The 21,809-nt window shown below is 33.4% G+C and overlaps 1 protein-coding gene across 1 annotated transcript in view; it reads right to left on the bottom strand.

Moving 5' to 3' along the window:
- The window catches only part of LOC127709617 (DNA-dependent protein kinase catalytic subunit-like), a 144,516-nt gene that overhangs the window by 30,268 nt on the left and 92,439 nt on the right, over positions 1-21,809 (bottom strand). The window contains exons 65-79 of the mRNA XM_052215221.1: positions 20,532-20,711; positions 19,532-19,619; positions 18,453-18,576; positions 15,732-15,870; positions 15,284-15,361; positions 14,276-14,377; positions 11,653-11,781; positions 11,207-11,305; positions 9,987-10,095; positions 5,921-6,032; positions 4,293-4,476; positions 3,609-3,747; positions 2,289-2,473; positions 1,081-1,234; positions 378-544 (exon numbers count right to left, since the gene is read on the bottom strand). Of these exons, the coding sequence (XP_052071181.1) occupies positions 378-544; positions 1,081-1,234; positions 2,289-2,473; positions 3,609-3,747; positions 4,293-4,476; positions 5,921-6,032; positions 9,987-10,095; positions 11,207-11,305; positions 11,653-11,781; positions 14,276-14,377; positions 15,284-15,361; positions 15,732-15,870; positions 18,453-18,576; positions 19,532-19,619; positions 20,532-20,711 (1,989 nt within the window). The remainder of the gene's footprint in view (positions 1-377; positions 545-1,080; positions 1,235-2,288; positions 2,474-3,608; positions 3,748-4,292; positions 4,477-5,920; positions 6,033-9,986; positions 10,096-11,206; positions 11,306-11,652; positions 11,782-14,275; positions 14,378-15,283; positions 15,362-15,731; positions 15,871-18,452; positions 18,577-19,531; positions 19,620-20,531; positions 20,712-21,809) is intronic.

Here is a 21,809-nt window from a genome sequence, read left to right as displayed (position 1 = left end):
ATTCAATACATATTCCAAATGTAAGGTTATGAGGCCTGTGTATAATAGATTATAAAACAAAAATTGTTATCAACATTTTATTTGCTTTAGCATATTAAATATATACACTTTTCTGTGTTTCTAACACATCTTGTAAAGTTATTCAAATTCTGTTAGTACATGAAATCAACTTCAATACTTAAGGAACAAAAGTAAAAAGATTCAATGCTATGGTAATTCTAAGTATTAATGTGTCACTTTAAATCTATTAGTTGTTCTCCAGTAGATTGTAATGTCTCTACAACTGATGGCTTATTTCAGTTTATGCTAATGTACATTTGTTTCAGTCAAAAATGTTATCACAGACAAAAAGCTTACGCATAAATCTTAAAACTTACCTTTTCTTTGAATTTTTCTACAGTATTAGGATTCATTTCAACTAATTGTAACAATCTAGGGAACCTTTGTCTGGCCTCTTTACAGTCTAACTTCATAGCATTTAATAAACACACAATCACTGTGGAAGTGAATGTATCACTGTCCTTTCCTGATAGGTTCATCTCATCTGTAAACAGAAAATAGAACATACATGTGTTCCTAAGGTCTCATCTCACCTGTAAACAGAAATGAAACTGACATGTGTACCTGATAGCCTCATCTCACCTGTAAAAACAGAAATAGGACATGTGTTTCTGACATTCTATGTCACATATAAAGAGAAATAGAACGGACGTGTTCCTGAGGTACCATCTCATATATAAACAGAAATAGAAGAGACATGTGTTCCTGAGGTTCCATGTCACATATAAACAGAAATAGAACAGACATGTGTTCCTGAGGTTCCATCTCACATATAAACAGAAATAGAACAGATGTGTGTTCCTTAGGTTTCAACTCACATATGAACAGAAATAGAACAGAAATGTGTTCCCGAGGCTCCATCTCACATATAAACAGAAAAAATAGTATCACTGTTTGAGAAATGTAATCTTTTCTTTTGTCAAGTTTTGGTATATGTAACAAGAAAAGTGTATGTGGAGGTACCAAGGTAGCTCTCTTGACAACAGATTTGCCTGATTAATTCAAAAACAAGATACATACCATCCTCTTCCAGTCTGAGGAATGTATCACAATATTTGGCCACCATTAAATATGCCTCATCCATTCCATAACTACAGTCTAATGTAGATGAACCATCAAAACTTAACGACTTCTTTATCTGTTCATATCCATTATGGACTAAAACTTGGGTGATCTGAAAATATAAAATGATGTATAAAACAACTGAAATCAATCACAATACTAAATTTAACTAGAAAATTGACATGTCAGGAAGAACCCTGCTTGTCCATTTTTGTGTGATGGACAGAAACAAATAATTCATACTGATGCAAAAAAAATCAATACATGTTCACCACTTTTAAGCTTTTGCTATTTATAAGAAAAGCAAACTTGCTACACAGCATATAATAGCTAAATAACAGTTTGTAGTTTAATCATAATCAGTTGATAAAAGCAAAAAAACTAAGTTTCAAAATTTCATCCCAGATTTCTGGAAGCTATGTGTTATGTTAAATAAATGTTGCTTCTAGTACACTCAATAGATATTTGGAAAAAGGGAGCTTAAAAAGATAAATTTTCACACCAGAAATCAACCAGAAGCAGTTAAATTGTGCAACACTGTTGCCAATGGTTCTGTGCACTAACTATGGAATAAACAGCAGATTTCATCATATCAAAAGTGGCATTATATTTTTTTGCATTTGAATCAAAATATGAGTTGAGGAAAATCATTTAAACAATGTAAAGATTGATTGATTGATTGGTATTAAATGCCAATTTTAGCACTATTGGCTATTTTGTTGCAGTCAGTTTTCATTGGTGGAGGAAGTTCGGGTAAACGTAGAAAACCACAACCTTTGGCAGGAAAACTCACAATCCTAGTCAATTAAGATTGGAGTGCAACCCACCTGCCATGTGCTGGAATCCAACTCACAATCCTAGTCAATTAAGATTGGAGTGCAACCCACCTGCTGGAATTAAACCTCAGTGTTAACAGGATACAGGGACTACTTAGTACCACTCAGCCACCAAGGTGTAAATGTAAAGAAGGACATCTATATAAAAGTGATAAATAATAAATTGATATATCTGTGTATTTCATGGAATTGCTCTTGGATATAGCCATCCTTCTTTCTAGTCATGCAATTTATCTAATGTTAAAGTTTTTAACAATCTCCATGATACCTCACAGCCTGGGGCTACTAATTTTTTTAAACATTTCCATCAATAATAAAAGATTTCATTACCTCTATAGGTTTAGATTTTCCTGTAAGCTCCTTTAGTTTTTGTTGATTTTTATCATTTAGATCACGAAGGTCTTTTAAGTTGGAGACTGCAGATGCCAACAACTTGTGTGATTGACCAGTCAGGACAAAATGTCTTCTGCCAAGACCTGCATGTTCTTTCAACAAACCACTCTTTTCATACTTGCCTAAAAAGAAAATCTTATTAAAAAATATGTTTTTTCAAATTCTAAGAAATGTATATCAAATATTCTTTGCTCCATATGGAAAGGTTGATATAAATTGAATCCACTTAAAAATTCAACATCATTAATCATGAAAATGCAGAAGAAAGTACATATTCAACAGGTTCATATAGAATTTCATGTACTTATTACACAAAAACGGATAAACATGCTAGCACAAAAATAATAAACTGTGCATCCTAAAAAAGCTGCCTAAAATTTACAAACCTAAAGTTTTGTTAAAATGTGTCAAATTTGTATTTAACTTTATGCTTTACAACCTCATACGATATTTGGCCTTTTTAACTTTTTTGTTTTCAAGTGTTACTGATGAGTCTTTTGTAGACAAAACGCATGTCTGGCGTACAAAATTTTAATCCTGGTATTTATGATGAGTTTTTTTTCAAGATATCTGGTGGTACTCAACTCTGGGCAACAGATTTTTATACAATTCTCGAGCACAATTTTCATTTTTTCATATTTTTGTGAACTCATATATGTTATGTCAATGTTTTGTAATGTGGGGTTACTATGTCAGCTAAAGTCACTCTGTTCATAGACAGGGACAAGGTATAAAAAGAGGATTTGAATACCTTCAAAAAGTCTCAAAAACGTAAACATTGTTCAATCATCTACATTGCAAACATATAAATTTAATGTTAAAGCCTTTCTCTGGTTATAATTGGCTTTCTTCCGATGGGTCAGCATGTACAACTTTTTCATCTACCTACCACATCATCTGTAGACAGTATACCTACCCAACAAATCCCCTGTAGACAGTATACCTACCCAACAAATCCCCTGTAGACAGTATACCTACCCAACAAATCCCCTGTAGACAGTATACCTACCCAACAAATCCCCTGTAGACAGTATACCTACCCAACAAATCCCCTGTAGACAGTATACCTACCCAACAAATCCCCTGTAGACAGTATACCTACCCAACAAATCCCCTGTAGACAGTATACCTACCCAACAAATCCCCTGTAGACAGTATACCTACCCAACAAATCCCCTGTAGACAGTATACCTACCCAACAAATCCCCTGTAGACAGTATACCTACCCAACAAATCCCCTGTAGACAGTATACCTACCCAACAAATCCCCTGTAGACAGTATACTGTTGAAAACATCATCTGACCATTCTGTGTTCTGTGAAGCTTTCTTCTGGTGGGTCAGTGTATATAAATGGCTCCATAATAACATATTTATACCATCTAGTTCTTTACATTGCTGGAATATCAAAGTACAGGTAAATATTATAAATAACCTTGTACCACAAGACAATGTTAATAACTATCAGAATATTTTTATTGTTTATGACTTCGGGCACTCCGGCTTCCTCCATCAATAAAAACTGACCGCCACAAAATAGAAAATAGTGCTGAAAGTGGCATTAAACCAAATCAATCAATCAATCTGACTTGGAGGAGTAGGTGGTAATCTCTCAATACCTTCATGACAGCAAAAATAGTCCTTGACATTGTGTGTATACAATGCAGTACAAATTTAATATCAGAGATCTTTCTTCCTTAACACTGAAGATTGTGTATTTTGATAGAAATATTCAGTAGTGGTATTAATTGTAAAGTATTGGTATGACTCTGTCATTGACCATCTGTAGTATAAGACATAATCAGAATTTGCTCCTGACTTTTATCTGGGATACCACCAGACACATTTCAATCAGCCTTGTAATCACAGCAAGTTTAATGAAGAACAATTTTGACTTGGCTAAGTGAGTTCTTCAAGAATATTATGCATTTTTTTTAATTTACCCTTCTGGTCTCTGCCAATATATTAAGAGACAGTTTATAGTTGTTTTGTGTAGTAGAACTCTCAGCCATTAACAATTTCAGTTTGACTTTGGAAGAAAGAAATATATCTCCATCATCTGTCTCCATGGAATCTTCTGTTTTACAAGAAATCAGTTTTTGGGATATATGGTCCAAGTATACATTCCTGAAATGAACAATTTTCTACAAAATGAACACTCAAATATAACAAGAGTGCACACGCTGAAATGTCTTGCCTGCTTAACTGAGCATTGATTTTATGTTGAAAGTCTTCAAGATAAAGGTTTTATTACAAGTATTACATAAACTTATCATTTTCAAAGATCTGTAACAATGAGGTTAAGGTCAGATAAATTCTGTAAGACAGACATGTACACCTTACAATCATTCCATACACCAAAATTTATATAGTTAACCTATTGATTGTAGTACCTAAAAAACAGAGCAAGACACAAAAACTTGACATTGACCAATGAACCATAAAAAAGAGGTCAATGTCAGATGATACCGACATGACCGACATGTACACCTTACAATCATTCCCTTCACCAAATATAGTTGACCTAATGCTTATAGCACTTGAAAAACAGAGCAAAACACAAAGACTTAAGATCAAGGTCAGATGAAATATGCAAGACTGACATGTACCCCTTACAATCATTCCATACACCACATATAGTTGACCTACTGGTTATAGTATCTGAGAAACGGACCTAATCACCTAACTTTAACCTGGATCACTGATCCATAAAATGAGGTCGAGGTCAGGTGAACCGTCTGAGGGACATGTAGAAGTTGCAAGAAACCCATATACCAATTATAGTTATCCTATTACTCATAATAAGTGAGAAATTCACATGACAAAAAACTAGAATTTTTTTTCAAGCAATCACTGAACCATGAAAATGAGGTCAAGGACAATGGACATATGACAGATGGAAACTTCGTAACATAAGCTATCTTCATTCAAGGTATGAAGCATTCAGGTCTTTTACCTTCTAAAATATAAAGCTTCAAACAAATAGTTTATGCCACCACTGCATAGTAATCCCTGTGTCTCACATACTGCGACTTTTGTCCCAGGCTTGACAAAAAAGTGAAGCAAATTATTTTCATGCATTATTTTATGCAGTAACAATGCCACTTCTCAAACTGAAATTGTTCACAATCAAATTTTTGTGGATTTGAGAAGTATCTGAATTTTGATTACATTATCAAAGACTACACAGGGAATGTTCTGATACATCCTCTCAGTTTTGACATACTGTAAGTCTGTTTATAGTTTCCTTTAGAGATATTTTGCTGTAGCATGTATTATGCTATTAAATTTAGAGATAACTGACAGAAAAACAGTTATTAGCAAACATCAACTCATAGATTAATACAAAAATCATCAATACACAGTAATATTATCTCCATTGTAGGCAACTGCAAAATAATTGACAAACTTTATAATTTCTATTTAAGAAAATTCTGCTGAACAAATGTAGACTATTCTGATGGCATTGTCTAGGGAATTGATGTCATACAATTTTTAAGCTTATTCACACTTTTGTATAGATGTATATTACATGTGTCAAATATTTGACTAATTTTCTATGTCACATTACCTGTTAGTAACTATGTCATCCCAGGTGTCAATAGAATCAAGAATCACATGAGGATTTCTTCTTTCCCATTTGGCTAAGAGCTGAGTAGATGGGACATTTGTGTTGAAATTACCTGAAAGTTGATAAATAAGTCATTTCTACGATTTAACTGTTTCAATATGCACAAAACTTCACACATTTCTTATAAAACAATAGTTATTTCACATTTGCAATTCTTTTCTTCATACCCAAATACAATAACATTAGATACCTTAAAATCAAAGACATCAACCATATACAGTTTTAAGAAGCCAATCAACATGTACCATTCTTAGGGCTATTCCATTAAAATGAATGTGGGATAGTGGGTTTTTATTTTGAAAATGGGTTGTTTGATCATTTATGGTTGCATGTCAATTTGATGTTTGCTAAATTGCTCAAAGTATGTTGGTTATGGGAGGATTTCAAAAGTCCCTGCCTATCCTTCAACTTCCATTTTCATGGTATAGCCCTTACTTATCTATATGTAAACATGTTGTTTATATTATCAGGGATATATTTAAACATCATTCATACTCTCACCAAACATATATCATTCATGCTCTAAAAAATATAGCTAAACATATAGTTCATACTGTCAGAGATACAACTAAACATATCAATGATTCTCTCGGAGATACAAATAAACATTCAATGATAATATCAGAGATACAACTAAACATATCAATGATAATCTCAGAGATACAACTAAACATATAAATCATACTCTCAGAGATAAATCAAATACATCAAGGCAACTGTCAGAGGTACAACTAAACACATCAATGATTTTCGCAGAGATACAACTAAAAATATAGATCATTCTCTCTGAGATATAACTACCAAATCAGACATACTCTTAAAGATACAACTAAACATATTGATGATACTCTCAGAGATACAACTAAACATATCAATCATATTCTCAGAGATACAACTAAACATATCAATCATACTCTCAGAGATACAACTATAAACATAGCAATCATATTCTCAGAGATACAACTAAATATATCAATAATATTCTCAGAAATACAACTAAACATATCATTCATACAGCAAGAGATACAACTAAACATATCAATGAGTCTCTCAGAGATAGAACTAAACATATCAATAGTACTCTCAGAGATACAACTAAATATATCAATCATATTCTCAGAAATCAACTTAATATATCATTCATACTCTTAGAGATACAACTAAACACATCGATGAGTCTCTGATATATAATTAATCATATCAATGATACTCTCAGAGATACAACTAAACATATAAATCATACTCTCAGAGATACAACTAAACATATCAATCATACTCTCAGAGATACAACTAAACATATCACTTAGAGATACAGCTGAACTTCTCAATGAGTCTCTCAGAAATATAACTAAACTTAGCATGCATACTAGTGTTTCCTACAGGTGGTTTTGGCGTGGTATGGCCCCTTTTCCGTTGTATTTTTGAACGCCCCGCCATATTTTAATATCGGTTCTGCAATTCATCTTTTAGCAAGACCATTTCGAGTTATTTCCCTTGGAACGAAATAAAAATTTTAACGGCTGACATTTTATTGAATTTCGAAATTCTGTTTGAACAGTTTTGAAGTGACATAGTACAAATACAATTCATGATTGAATCTAATAGGGACAACATAGATTTGTACCTCTACGAATTTTAAATGTAGATTATTTAAAAGGGAACCAGGTGATCATTTGAGTTATAATTTTACGTTATTTTCACTGATTACGTAAACACTATGATGTTTGTTTATATTTTATATACCACGGATTTCATACTGTTGTTATCTTAATAAAATTAAAGTTAAGAATGTAGCTGATATAGTTTTGAATAGTACGAAAAATCAACAACATTTCAATAAAACAAGAGTGCACACGCTGAAATGTCTCGCCTTCTTTACTAATCATTGATATTATGTTGATAGTCCTAAATATAAAGCTTTCTTACAACTGTCACATAAACTTAACATTAACCAAGAAAACTAAACATTGACAGATGAACCATGGAAATGAGGTCAAGGTCAGATGAACCATGCCAGGCAGGCATGTACAGCTAACAATTCTTCCATACAACAAATATAGTTGACCTATTGCTTATAGTTTAAGAAAAACAGACCAAAACACAAAAACTTAACACTGAGCAATGAACTGTGAAAATGAGGTCAAGGTCAAATAAAAACTGCGCGACTGACATAAAGACCATAAAATATTTCCATACACCAAATATAGTTGACCTATTGCATATAGTATTAGAAAAAAGGACCAAAACTCAAAATCTTAACTTTGACCACTGAACCATGAAAATGAGGTCAAGGTCAAATGACACCTGCCAGCTAGACATGTACACCTTACAATCATTCCATACACCAAATATAGTTGACCTATTGCTTAAAGTGTAAGAAAAACAGACCAAAACACAAAAACGTAACATAAGCAATGAACCATGAAAATGAGGTCAAGGTCAAATAAAATCTGCCAGACTGACATGTACATCATTAAATATTTCCATACACCAAATATAGTTGACCTACTGCATACAGTATTAGGAAAACAGACCAAAACACAAAAACTTAACATTTAACAATGAACCTTGAAAATGAGGTCAAGGTCAAATAAAACATGCCAGACTGACATGTACATCGTAAAATATTTCCATACACTAAATATAGTTGACCTACTGCATACAGTATTAGAAAAACAAACCAAAACACAAAAACTTAACATTGAGCAATGAACCGTGAAAATAAGGTCAAGGTCAAATAAAACTTGCCAGACTGACATGAACATCATACAATATTTCCATACACCAAATACAGTTGACCTATTGCATACAGTATTAGAAAAACAGACCAAAACACAAAAACTAAACTATGACCACTGAACCATGAAAATGAGGTCAAGGTCAGATGACACCTGCCAGTTAGACATGTACCCCTTACTATCATTACATACACCAAATATAGTAGACCTATTGCTTATAGTATCTCAGATATGGACTTGACCACGAAAACTTAACCTTGTTCACTGATCCATGAAATGAGGTCGAGGTCAAGTGAAAACTATCTGACTGGCATGAGGACCTTGCAAGGTACGCACATACCAAATATAGTTATCCTATTACTTGTAATAAGAGAGAATTTAACATTCCAAAAAATCTGAACTTTTTTTTCAAGTTGTCGCTGAACCATGAAAATGAGGTCAAGGACATTGGACATGTGACTGACGGAAACTTCGTAACATGAGGCATCTATATACAAAGTATGAAGCATCCAGGTCTTCCATCTTCTAAAATATAAAGCTTTTAAGAAGTTAGCTAACGCCGCCGCCGCCGCCGGATCACTATCCCTATGTCGAGCTTTCTGCGACAAAAGTCGCAGGCTCGACAAAAAAACACAAAAAAACACAGATGGAAAAAAGATGAAAAGCAGAAGAATATGTATAGTAAGTCTTGCTATACAAATCTTTGAATATTCTAAAACTATTTGTACAGTTATGAGCCAAGGTAGCTTTGATTGGTATAAACATGCGAGATCCAAAATGTATTTGGCACTTCTTTTGTGCATCTAAAAAGCAATGCATTGCATATGCTCTTGGTCATACAAAGTCCACTTTCAAAACACATCCTTAGACAATCAGTCTCAGTGATCCAGTATTAAAGTTTATAACTGGAGTTATTGATTGAAATGAGGCAGTTGCACAATGAACATGATCAAGATTCTATTAGCTGAGTCTAGAAGTGATAATTTTATTACAAAAAGGAATTAAATTAACAACCTAATATACATATCTTTATTTCTTACCAATAAATATGAAACAATGGTGTATTCGATTAAATCCCTATCCATTACAGTGCCTTCATATCGATGTATAGAGTACCCTAAATGTGTAGTCCTCCGCGCAAAGGGTGCCCTTCAGGTGTAGCCAATCGCGCTAAGAGTGCCCTTTGAGAAAAAAAATACCCTGCCCTTTTCAAAAGCTGCAGGAAACACTAGCATACTCTCAGATATTCATATTTTCAGAAGGCTTACTTTCTAGAGACATAAATTCCAGAAACTCTTGTAATTCCACCAGAGGCTGTAACACCTGTAGTCTTGATGCTCTACTTGATACAATAAGTACATCTGTGCTACACCATTCCTTTAAAACATGATATACACTGTATATGTATAATGTAAAGTGAGAAATTTTCCCTTGGGCTAATTTGCAATAACAATAAAATAGTGAAAATATCCACTCACGTAATTTGAAGATCATAATTAGGGATCAGAAAAACCATTTAAATGTTTGAACAGGTTTTGTCCTAAAAATTGCCAAATTTAAACACCACAAAAAATAAATGGAGAATGTGTCTATGGACCACAGATGCCCCCGCTTGTAAATATGCAAGCGTCAACTTCCACATACAGATGCAGGATTAACGTAGTTAAGACCGTTTTGTGATTATAAGCATTGTGTATAAGTTTCTTAACATTTGGTTGAGGCAAACTAAAGTTAGAGAACGGTAACAACAGATTTAGCAATTTTTCCATTTATAAAGAGGCATAACTCAAGAACGGTAAAAGTGACGGCACCCAATTTCAAACTTGATCTGTTTTTTTGCGGTAATAAGCATTGTGTATAAGTTTCATAACATTTGGTTGAGGCAAACTAAAGTTAGAAAACGGAATGAAAAATTCAGCAATTTTTATATTTATAAAGGGGCATAACTCATGAACGGTAAAAGTGATGCCACCCAATTTAGATCTTCATCTGTGTTTTGTGGTAATAAGTATTGTGTATAAGTTTTATAACATTCGGTTGAGGCAAACTAAAGTTAGAGAACGGAAACCAATTTTGGGGACATACGGACGGGACGGACAAGGGTAACACTTAATGCCCCCTCCGCTACAGCGGGGGCATAAAAATAAACCATAGCATACTATTTATTTTATTTTGTAGATTGCTTGATTAATTGATGATTGTTTAATGTTGTGGTAGTGCAATATTTTGTAGATCCTGTTGTAGTGGATAAAAAGATAGTATAAATGTCTGAGGTAATCCCATTTTGTCTCAAACAAAGGTTTCTATAATTCCCAATAAAACAAAGGTTTCTATAATTCCCAATAAAACAAAGGTTTCCATAGTTAACAATAAAACAAAGGTTTCTATAATTAACAATAAAACAAAGGTTATTAAAATTTCCAATGGATTATTCAACAATTACTTGATATAGTTCTAGAGGCTAGATGAACATTGAAATAAGTTTTACCTGCAGAAACTTATCTTGTGCCATTTTGGAATAATGACGAGCTCTGTCGTAATCTTGTTGCCATGCATACATTAATGCTAAGTATTCACAGTATCTACTCTGAAAAAAATAATTGATGTATTCAAATAACATCTTATTTATATTTGATATCTGACTCTAAGACAGATATAAGTTCTAGAATGCACCAAAATTTAAACAAAATAAAATGTTTATTTTCTAAAATGCAAAGATATTAAGAAGTTAGATATTTGCATTAAATAATGTAAAGCAAATAGTTTCATTTATTCAATTTCCATGTTTCTTTGTCTTCATTAACATTTTAATGCCAACATAAACTCAATTTATATAACTGATATGTAACTAACTCTAATAATGTACTGGTAGGAAGGAAAGTCTGGCCATTTTTCAGGATATTTTATGGGATCTACAAAACAAGACATAATTACCTCCAAAAGTGACTTTTGTTCAGGATTTCTCATAGCACCATCTACAAAATCTAGTAAAGTTTGTTGGTCTTCATCTCCTTGTAACATCAATTTTACTTTACTTCTCATAATGTATGGCAGATAGTGTTCCTGAAATATAAATAAACTTGTAAGTTTTACTACAGTAGTGTTCCTACAATACAACAATTTTTTAAGATAGTATTACTTAACTTCTCATAGTTTATGGGAGATAGTGTTCCTGATATATGAGTATCTTTATAGGGTTTACTTAACTTCTCATAGTTTATGGCAGATAGTGTTCCTCATATATGAGTATCTTGATAGGGTTTACTTAACTTCTCATAGTTTATGGGAGATAGTGTTTCTGATATATGAGTATCTTTAAAGGATTTAATTTACTTCTCATAGTTTATGGGAGATAGTGTTTCTGATATATGAGTATCTTTAAAGGATTTAATTTACTTCTCATAGTTTATGGGAGATAGTGTTCCTTGTATATGAGTATCTTTATAGGGTTTAATTTACTTCTCATAGTGTATGGGAGATAGTGTTTCTGATATATGAGTATCTTTATAGGGTTTAATTTACTTCTCATAGTTTATGGGAGATAGTGTTCCTGATATATGAGTATCTTTATATGGTTTACTTTACTTCTCATTGTTTATGGGAGATAGTGTTCCTGGTATATGAGTATCTTTATAGGATTTAATTTACTTCTCATAGTTTATGGGAGATAGTGTTCCTGATATATGAGTATCTCGATAGGGTTTACTTAACTTCTCTTAGTTTATGGGAGATAGTGTTCCTGATATATGAGCATCTTTATATGGTTTACTTTACTTCTCATTGTTTATGGGAGATAGTGTTCCTGGTATATGAGTATCTTTATAGGGTTTAATTTACTTCTCATAGTTTATGGGAGATAGTATTCCTGATAAATGAGTATCTTTTTAGGGTTTACTTTACTCCTCGTTGTTTATGGGAGATAGTGTTCCTTGTATATGAGTATCTTTATAGGGTTTACTTAACTTCTCATAGTTTATGGGAGATAGTGTTCCTGGTATATGAGTATCTTGATAGGGTTTACTTTACTTCTCATAGTTTATGGGAGATAGTGTTCCTTGTATATGAGTATCTTTATAGGGTTTAATTTACTTCTCATAGTTTATGGGATATAGTGTTCCTTGTATATGAGTATCTTTATAGGGTTTAATTTACTTCTCATAGTTTATGGGAGATAGTGTTCCTGGTATATGAGTATCTTTATAGGGTTTAATTTACTTCTCATAGTTTATGGGAGATAGTATTCCGATTATATATGAGTATCTTTATAGGGTTTACTTAACTTCTCTTAGTTTATGGGAGATAGTATTCCTGATATATGAGTATCTTTATAGGGTTTACTTAACTTCTCTTAGTTTATGGGAGATAGTATTCCTGATATATGAGTATCTTTATAGGGTTTAATTTACTTCTCATAGTTTATGGGAGATAGTGTTCCTGGTATATGAGTATCTTGATAGGGTTTACTTAACTTCTCATAGTTTATGGGAGATAGTGTTCCTGGTATATGAGTATCTTGATAGGGTTTACTTTACTTCTCATTGTTTATGGGAGATAGTGTTCCTGGTATATGAGTATCTTTATAGGGTTTAATTTACTTCTCATAGTTCATGGGAGATAGTGTTCCTGGTATATGAGTATCTTTATAGATTTGAGTTTACTTCTCATAGTTTATGGGAGATAGTGTTCCTGGTATATGAGTATCTTGATAGGGTTAATTTTAGTTTCTTGTGTATAACTTGGAGTTTAGTATGACGTCCATTATCACTGAACTAGTATACATATTTGTTTAGGGGCCAGCTGAAGGACGCCTCCGGGTGCGGGAGTTTCTCGCTGCATTGAAGGCCCATTGGTGGCCTTCGACTGTTGTCTGCTCTATGGTCGGGTTGTTGTCTCTTTGACACATTCCCCATTTCCATTCTCAATTTTATTTACTTAACTTCTCATAGTTTATGGGAGATAGTGTTCCTGGTATGAGTATCTTCATAGGTTTTAATTTACTTCTCATGATTTATATTAGTGTTTCTGCAAATGGGTTAAACATAAACCCTGCAAGACATAAGTTTTTGTGATGTATAATAGTATTCCAAAAATACTTTAGATGTTCTATATCTTGACTTAATAGTTGTTTCCTTTCTTGTGTGAAGTTAACTTCCTTTTTGTGAACAAACTTTAACCCCAGACTGTATCTACTTAATAACTGTAAAATAAAGTAAGTCCATTTATCAGTAAAATACGGAAAAATGAAAATAAATATTTTCAAATTTTGCTCTGGATTCTGTTTCTGGTCACAAACAAGCTTCTGTCCAAATTTCATAAAATTCCATGACGGTTTGACTAAGTTATTGATGTCTAAAAAACTTTAACCACAGACTGAACCTAAATGTTGAAGCCGCCGACGAAATCTAGGATCGCTATGTCGCGCTTTCGCAACATAAATGTCGTGGGCTCGAAAAAAATACAAAGATATGGCCTTGAATCTGATGTCAATAAATGCTTCAGCTGTCACTGTAATTATTCAGGTACGACCACCCATTAGACAAATTGTTTAGTTTTTTACCTGATAAAATGTATCATCCCATACTTTGGCTATGTTCCCCTCATCTACAGCCATTTCTGTCACATTCTGTAGCTCTTTCCATTGAGTTAAATTATTCAGACACTAGAAAACAAAATTTTTTTTGAATGTTAATTAATAAAGATAGTTCTCTTACTTCTCTACTTTATAACCTAGCATTAAGAATTAATATGCTTTAAAATTATATGGAATGCATACAGTAGTTTCAGTAAAAGATATGACAAAATTCTTATCCTAATTTGACCAACATTTAGTTTGTCCATCAGCTGAAAATTAGATACCTCTTGTGATTATTTTTATACATTCTCAATGAAACAGAAAACTTGGACAAGCAGAGACTAGACTTTTTTGTATCTGATTTTTCCAAATGGTAAACATCTAGGGACTTGAATTGACTGATGAATTTGAAAATAGTTCAGTAATGGCACTATTCTATGAAAGAGTTTTAAAGCACAAAAGTTGGCTCATATAAAACTACAAGGTCTTTTATACCTGAACAGTAGAATAATCTAGCTTTAATTTCAGAAAACATTTAAAAGTTGTTGATTACTTACAACTAGAACCATCAAAAGTTCATTAAAAGTCCATTAAAAGGCCATATATTCCCCTAAAAATTGGAATAGTCAGATTCACAGAATTTTTGTCATGAACATGTGTAACATCAATAACTTAAACAAGAAACCATGAAGACAAGAACAAGTTAAACAGAGAGCCATACTGCAAAACAACTTCCTCAATTATGGTGCGTTTGGGACTGAAAAAAAAATGGGAATATTAATTGATCCGAATAAGTCAAACTTGGATCTTCTTTTATATGAAACCATAATAAAAAGTTAATGAAATGTGAAAACAATCTGTCATCAAGTCTGTCAGAACTGAAGACTTCTTTACTCAAATTTGCAAAATTTGATTTCAGCAAAAGTGATGTTTTAAATTAGTAAATATGGTGTTGAGCTGAATAAACAAAAGGTAGTGCTGCATCTATCATACCTTCATTCTACAATCATCCCACAGATCTAATTCAGCATCTAATGGTTTCGCATCTGCTGACCAGTCTTTATCTAATGCCTACAAAAGAAAACCATAGATGTGAGTCAGCATTTAATGGTTTTTTATTTCCGGACGTCATAGTATACAAAAAAAAAACTAAGCAGAGGTTTGATTTTGTATATAAAAATGAAGAGGTGACAAAGAATAGGGCACTTGTTTTTAAATATTTTTAGTAACAGTGACTTTAAATCAATAGGCTTATTTCCCTTCCCTATATCTTCCATTGGTATAAGTTTGATTTGAAATAAGCAATGGAAATTTCATCCTCAATGCATTTGTTTATGACAGACAGACAGATTGAGATGGATAAAGCAATTATTATTACTCCTGCATTATATTTGTTTTTTTTTGGGGGGGGGGGGGAATGCTTTATAACAGAAAATCCTACCTCTTCATAGTAGGTCCTTGCTTTATGATAATCACACCTGGACTCTGCTTCCACGGCTTTCTTTGTTATTTCTTTTGTACCTAACTTGTTTGTAAATATACCCAGTAATACATCAAACTCATCTACTGACTTGTATAACCTACAAAAGATATCTTGATATGTACATGCAAGAATAGATTATCACATTTTCTTCATATTGATATCGTAAAATATTAGCCCAGAGTCACAATGTTAACTTTTTTGGCGAGTGAGCATAGCAAATGAGTAAAAAAGCTTCATATTTTGTCAAGGGCTTATATTTTTCAAGATCTATATGCAGAAAACCCGATTATCTATTTATTGTGCTATTTCTCGTCTCTTTTCACTCCTTTGTCAATTTTTATGTGTCAGGTATTGTAAATTCAGGAGTTACTGGAATATTTTTTTATCATTAGAAAAAATATGACAGTATCAGGTTCACTTTAAATAAAAAAACTTCATAATTTCAGTAGTGATTTTCCTTCACAAAATGTTTGATCAGTGATTTGGAATAATAAATGCATGCATTCATTTCTGAATTTATAGTATTCTATTTCTTTAAATCAATGCAATTTTTCACTACCTATTTCAAAATATTTTTGGGTTGCACAGAAAAAATCTTCTGAATGGAAATAACTTCAATTGAGTATACTTAATACCTGCTCCAAGAACAGACAACTCTTGTAGGCCAGAACATACAGAGTACTTATCTATTCACGCAGATATATCCCTTGACACTGTAAAACCATCATTAAACCCAATGTATTAATTACCTTGCTACATCTATCCAACCACTTATATCCTGTAACGCTGTTTAACCAACATTACAGCATCTCTTTGTATTACATATCTGGCAAGTTCTGTCCACGAAGCTATATCCCTAGACACTTAAACCATCATTACGACCACTCTTTGTATTACTCACCTGGCAATTTCTATCCACGTAGCTATACCTCTAGACACTGTTAAACCATCATTACGACCACTCTCTGTTTTACTTACCTGGCAAGTTCTATCCACATAGCTATATCCCTAGACACTGTTTAACCAACATTACAGCATCTCTTTGTATTACTTACCTGGCAAGTTCTATCCATGTAGCTATATCCATCGACACTGTTTAACCAACATTACAGCATCTCTTTGTATTACTTACCTAGCAAGTTCAATCCACATAGCTATATCCCTAGACACTGTTGAAACCATCATTACGACCACTCTTTGTATTACTTACCTGGCAAGTTCTATCCACATAGCTATATCCCTAGAAACTGTTAAACCATCATTTCGACCACTCTTTGAGTTACTTACCTGGCAAGTTCTATCCAAGTAGCTATATCCCTTGACACTGTTAACCCATCATTACGTCCTCTCTTTGTATTTATACTGACCTGGCAAGTTCTATCCATGTAGCTATATCCCTCGACACTGTTAACCCATCATTACGCCATCTCTTTGTATTACTTACCTAGCAAGTTCTATCCATGTAGCTATATCCCTTGACACTGTTAACCCATCAATACGCCCACTCTTTGTATTTATACTTACCTGGCAAGTTCTATCCATGTAGCTATATCCCTCGACACTGTTAACCCATCATTACGCCCACTCTTTTAATTACTTACCTGGCAAGTTCTATCCATGTTGCTATATCCCTTGACACTGTTAAACCATCATTACGACCACTCTTTGAATTACTTACCTGGCAAGTTCTATCCATGTAGCTATATCCCTTGACACTGTTAAACCATCATTACGACCACTCTTTGAATTACTTACCTGGCAAGTTCTATCCATGTAACTTTATCCCTTGACACTGTTAACCCATCATTACGTCCTCTCTTTGAATTACTTACTTGGCAAGTTCTATCCATGTAGCTATATCCCTTGACACTGTTAACCAATCATTACGTCCTCTCTTTGAATTACTTACCTGGCAAGTTCTATCCATGTAGCTATATCCCTTGACACTGTTAACCCATCATTACGTCCTCTCTTTGAATTACTTACCTGGCAAGTTCTATCCATGTAGCTATATCCCTTGACACTGTTAAACCATCATTATGCCCTCTCTTTGTATTACTTACCTAGCAAGTTCTGTCCATGTAGCTATATTCCTTGACACTGTTAAACCATCATTATGACCACTCTTTTAATTACTTACCTGGCAAATTCTACCCATGTAGCTATATCCCTTGACACTGTTAACCCATCATTACGACCACTCTTTTAATTACTTAGCTGGCAAGTTCTATCCATGTAGCTATATCCCTTGACACTGTTAACCCATCATTACGCCCACTCTTTGTATTACTTACCTGGCAAGTTCTATCCATGTAGCTATATCCCTTGACACTGTTAACCCATCATTACGTCCTCTCTTTGAATTACTTACCTGGCAAGTTCTATCCATGTAGCTATATCCCTTGACACTGTTAACCCATCATTACGCCCACTCTTTGAATTACTTACCTGGCAAGTTCTATCCATGTAGCTATATCCCTTGACACTGTTAAACCATCATTACGACCACTCTTTTAATTACTTACCTGGCAAGTTCTATCCATGTAGCTATATCCCTTGACACTGTTAACCCATCATTACGCCCACTCTTTGTATTACTTACTTGGCAAGTTCTATCCATGTAGCTATATCCCTTGACACTGTTAAACCATCATTACGACCACTCTTTTAATTACTTACCTGGCAAGTTCTATCCATGTAGCTATATCCCTTGACACTGTTAAACCATCATTACGCCCTCTCTTTGAACTTCTTGCCTCATCACCACCTTGAACAATCAACTGATCTTCCAAAACAACAATACCTGGTGATAGATGATATTCTAAATTCATTTTTTACACACATCATATTTGACAAAGGTTTTACCACGTAAACAAATATCTAATGCTGGATATAAAAGCAAAATGATTTTAAACTCCTTTCTTTCATAACACTTTTTACAAACAATATACTGAAATTATTAACTTTGATCATTATACAAAATCATGGTTTGGATGCAATATTCACGATATTGCTGTTTGACATCAACTCTGAAGTACAGCTACATTTATTTGAATGTAGGAGAGCATAATTATAATATCAGTAGTTTGATAGTTTAGGTGGCCATGTCAAATGTTGAACTTCAAATGCCTTTTGGTTTTTGTACTGCTGAATTTCTATCTCATTGGTATTTAGTCACATAATTGCTTTAATTCAAGAGTTCAATTTAAAAAGATTTTATTTACCAAATACACTTCACATAAGTACGGTATTAAGTTATTCAAAAAAAAAAAAAATGTGTCTATAGGCACCATGCCATGCTCGAACTATCACATTTCCGTGAACAGTGAACCTCAACATCTGTGTTAACTTATACGACATTTAAAAGTTCGCATCATAATCAACATGTGTACTAAGTTTCATGTGGATTTGACCACAACTTCCTGGTAAACTATCTTAAACAAAATTAGGGTTTGATCCAGATTTAGCATTTCAATGAACATGGAATGGTTCTGGCTCAAGTTCTGGATTAAGGTAGTCCACCATGAAGTTATACTACATCAATTTCAAAACATAGTGCACATGTCTAGCTCTTCTACCTTCTTATATATTATGCTTATGCCCAACAGTACTAGTTGTGTGTAGACACCACATTTAGCAAATTTCCATGCATGGGGGACACACAATTAACAGACACATTGAGCAAATGGCACACAATAATGGCAATAGCTCAAATATGGAAAAGGAATGATATTAAACTTAGAAATGATTGTACCTACCTAATGGTTGTATATTACTGATGACTGCACATGAGCTGATATTACTAACATCTACAGTTAATTTATTTCTTAATTCAAACAATATATCCTAAAAATATAAAAAATCCTTATGTATGTTCATTAATTCAATGTTTTTGGAATACAATTTCAATAAATTTTGATGTCTTTTCTGATGTTTTTTTTCTTTTATCCTAACTTGACTGTCTAAAGCTGAAGTAATAGACTACTCTGTAAAAAAGTGTAGTGTCTTAGGCTTTTCTTTTTCTTGTTGTAACAATTATGAGCATATGAAAACTCTTACTAAAATATCCAACAGTCAAAACTGACTTCTATAAATGTAGAAAAATTATTACTTCAAGATTAATTTTTCAAAAAATAGTTTCATTATATCATTCAATCTTTTTATATTGTCAAATCAAACTTAGAAATCAGTATAAAATTTCTTACTGCATTACTTAAAAATCTAACTAAAATGCACACTGAAACATAAAACAATTACATCGCTTACAGTATACCATATGTCAGCCATGTTTGTATCACAATAGTATTACTAGATTCATTGTGCTTTTTTGTTTTTCAGATTAATTACTGACACCCTTTACTTAAACTGTTATTACTCGCACATATTTTGATCTTTTTTTTTAACATAGACAGTTACGCACTGTCCCAAGTCAGGAACCTCTGGCCTTTGTTAGTCTTGTATGTTTTTTTAATTTTGGTTCATTTATATGTTTCGGAGTTTAGTGTGATGTCCATTTTCTCTTAACCAGTATACATTTATGTTTAGGGGCCAGCTAAAGCCCGCCTCCGGGTGCAGGATTTTCTTGCCATGTTGAAGACCCATTGGTGGCCTTGAGCTGTTTTCTGCTCTTTGGTCGAGTTGTTGTCTCTTTGACACATTCCCCGTTTCCATTATCAATTCTATTCCTCCCACTAAATAGACCTTACCATATACATTTAAGTCCTAGCGACTGATCAAAAATTCTTAAAATTAACTTACAAGAACACAGCTTATAAAAGGTGGGAAATAGTTAGTAGAACTTGACAGGATTGTATCGATACTACTATTAATCTGTTTAATGCTCTCCTGGATCTCCCGTTCTGGTTTTACTTCATCCATTTTGTTAAATATAGCTTTAAACACCTCACTAAACAATAACTTAGCTATTGTACTGTCCCTCTGTAATAAAACAAATTCTTGGTGTAATTAAATTCAATGAAAGAAACTATGACAACACAGGATGGAAATCAAACCAATTTTCAAAACAATAAAATACAATAAAAGTAACCATGACAACAAAAGATTGTAATACAATAACAAAATCCTATTAAAGAAATTATCATAACATCAGATTGTAGACATCTGAAAGCTCATACTAATCACAAGGTTCCCATTATGTCTTGGCAGTGTTGAAAAAACCACATTCTTTTCCCAAAAACCGGGAGCGATCTCAGGTGTTCCAGAAGGGTAAGCAGATCCTGCTCCACATGTGGCACTAGTCGCTTTAGTCATGTAAATACAAACCCAGTGATAAGTCTAATTCGGTATGTCACATTCGAAGAAAAGGAGAACAGGATTGTGGTTACGACGATTGAAACATATATTCCGTAAAGGTCAACCAATTCGTGATGGCATCCAAAATTTTTTCGAAGGGATGATTTCAACTTGAACACTTTGAACCCTTGGTTTAATAGCTTCCTTGTGAGCAGCAACCCTCTATCCAGGAAATCGTGATAGGAAACACAAACCCTGGAATATCGTATCAACTGGGAGATATATACTCCATATGCAGGTGCTGCTGGAATGTTGCTTAATAGAAATGGACAATTAACAATTGGGAAGCTGAAATCATCTCTTTTGTCCTAAAGTTTTGTTCTCAACCCAACCAACATTATCAATTTCTAGATGTTTAGATCAAGGCATCCAAAACAGTCGTATATGCCGGACATTTGTATAATGTCCGGTAAAAGTCCAGCTGGGCAAAGCATGAAACGGTCATCTACTTTTAGTTTTCAAGGCTTTCTTAAGAGATGGTCATTTTAACATAATTCGCGATCTTTTTGACCCAACCTTTTGCCTTTAACAGCAACAGCCGGTCATAAAAGTGACATGATCATTAAGTACTATCAAAACAACCCCTACTTTAATACCTTCTCATTTTTATCAAAGCTAATTAGTTGTCGAACAGCTGAAATTTACCTGTTCAGGTGACAGGTAACTATTTTGAGCCGGACATTGATCGGTCTATTCAAAGTTATTTTCTTACATTTCAGCGGT

The sequence above is a fragment of the Mytilus californianus genome, unplaced genomic scaffold (assembly GCF_021869535.1).
Source record: "Mytilus californianus isolate M0D057914Y unplaced genomic scaffold, xbMytCali1.0.p SCAF_7, whole genome shotgun sequence".
NCBI lineage: Eukaryota > Metazoa > Mollusca > Bivalvia > Mytilida > Mytilidae > Mytilus > Mytilus californianus.
Note: the sequence above shows the minus strand (reverse complement) of the source record. Positions and strands in the feature narration are given on the sequence as shown.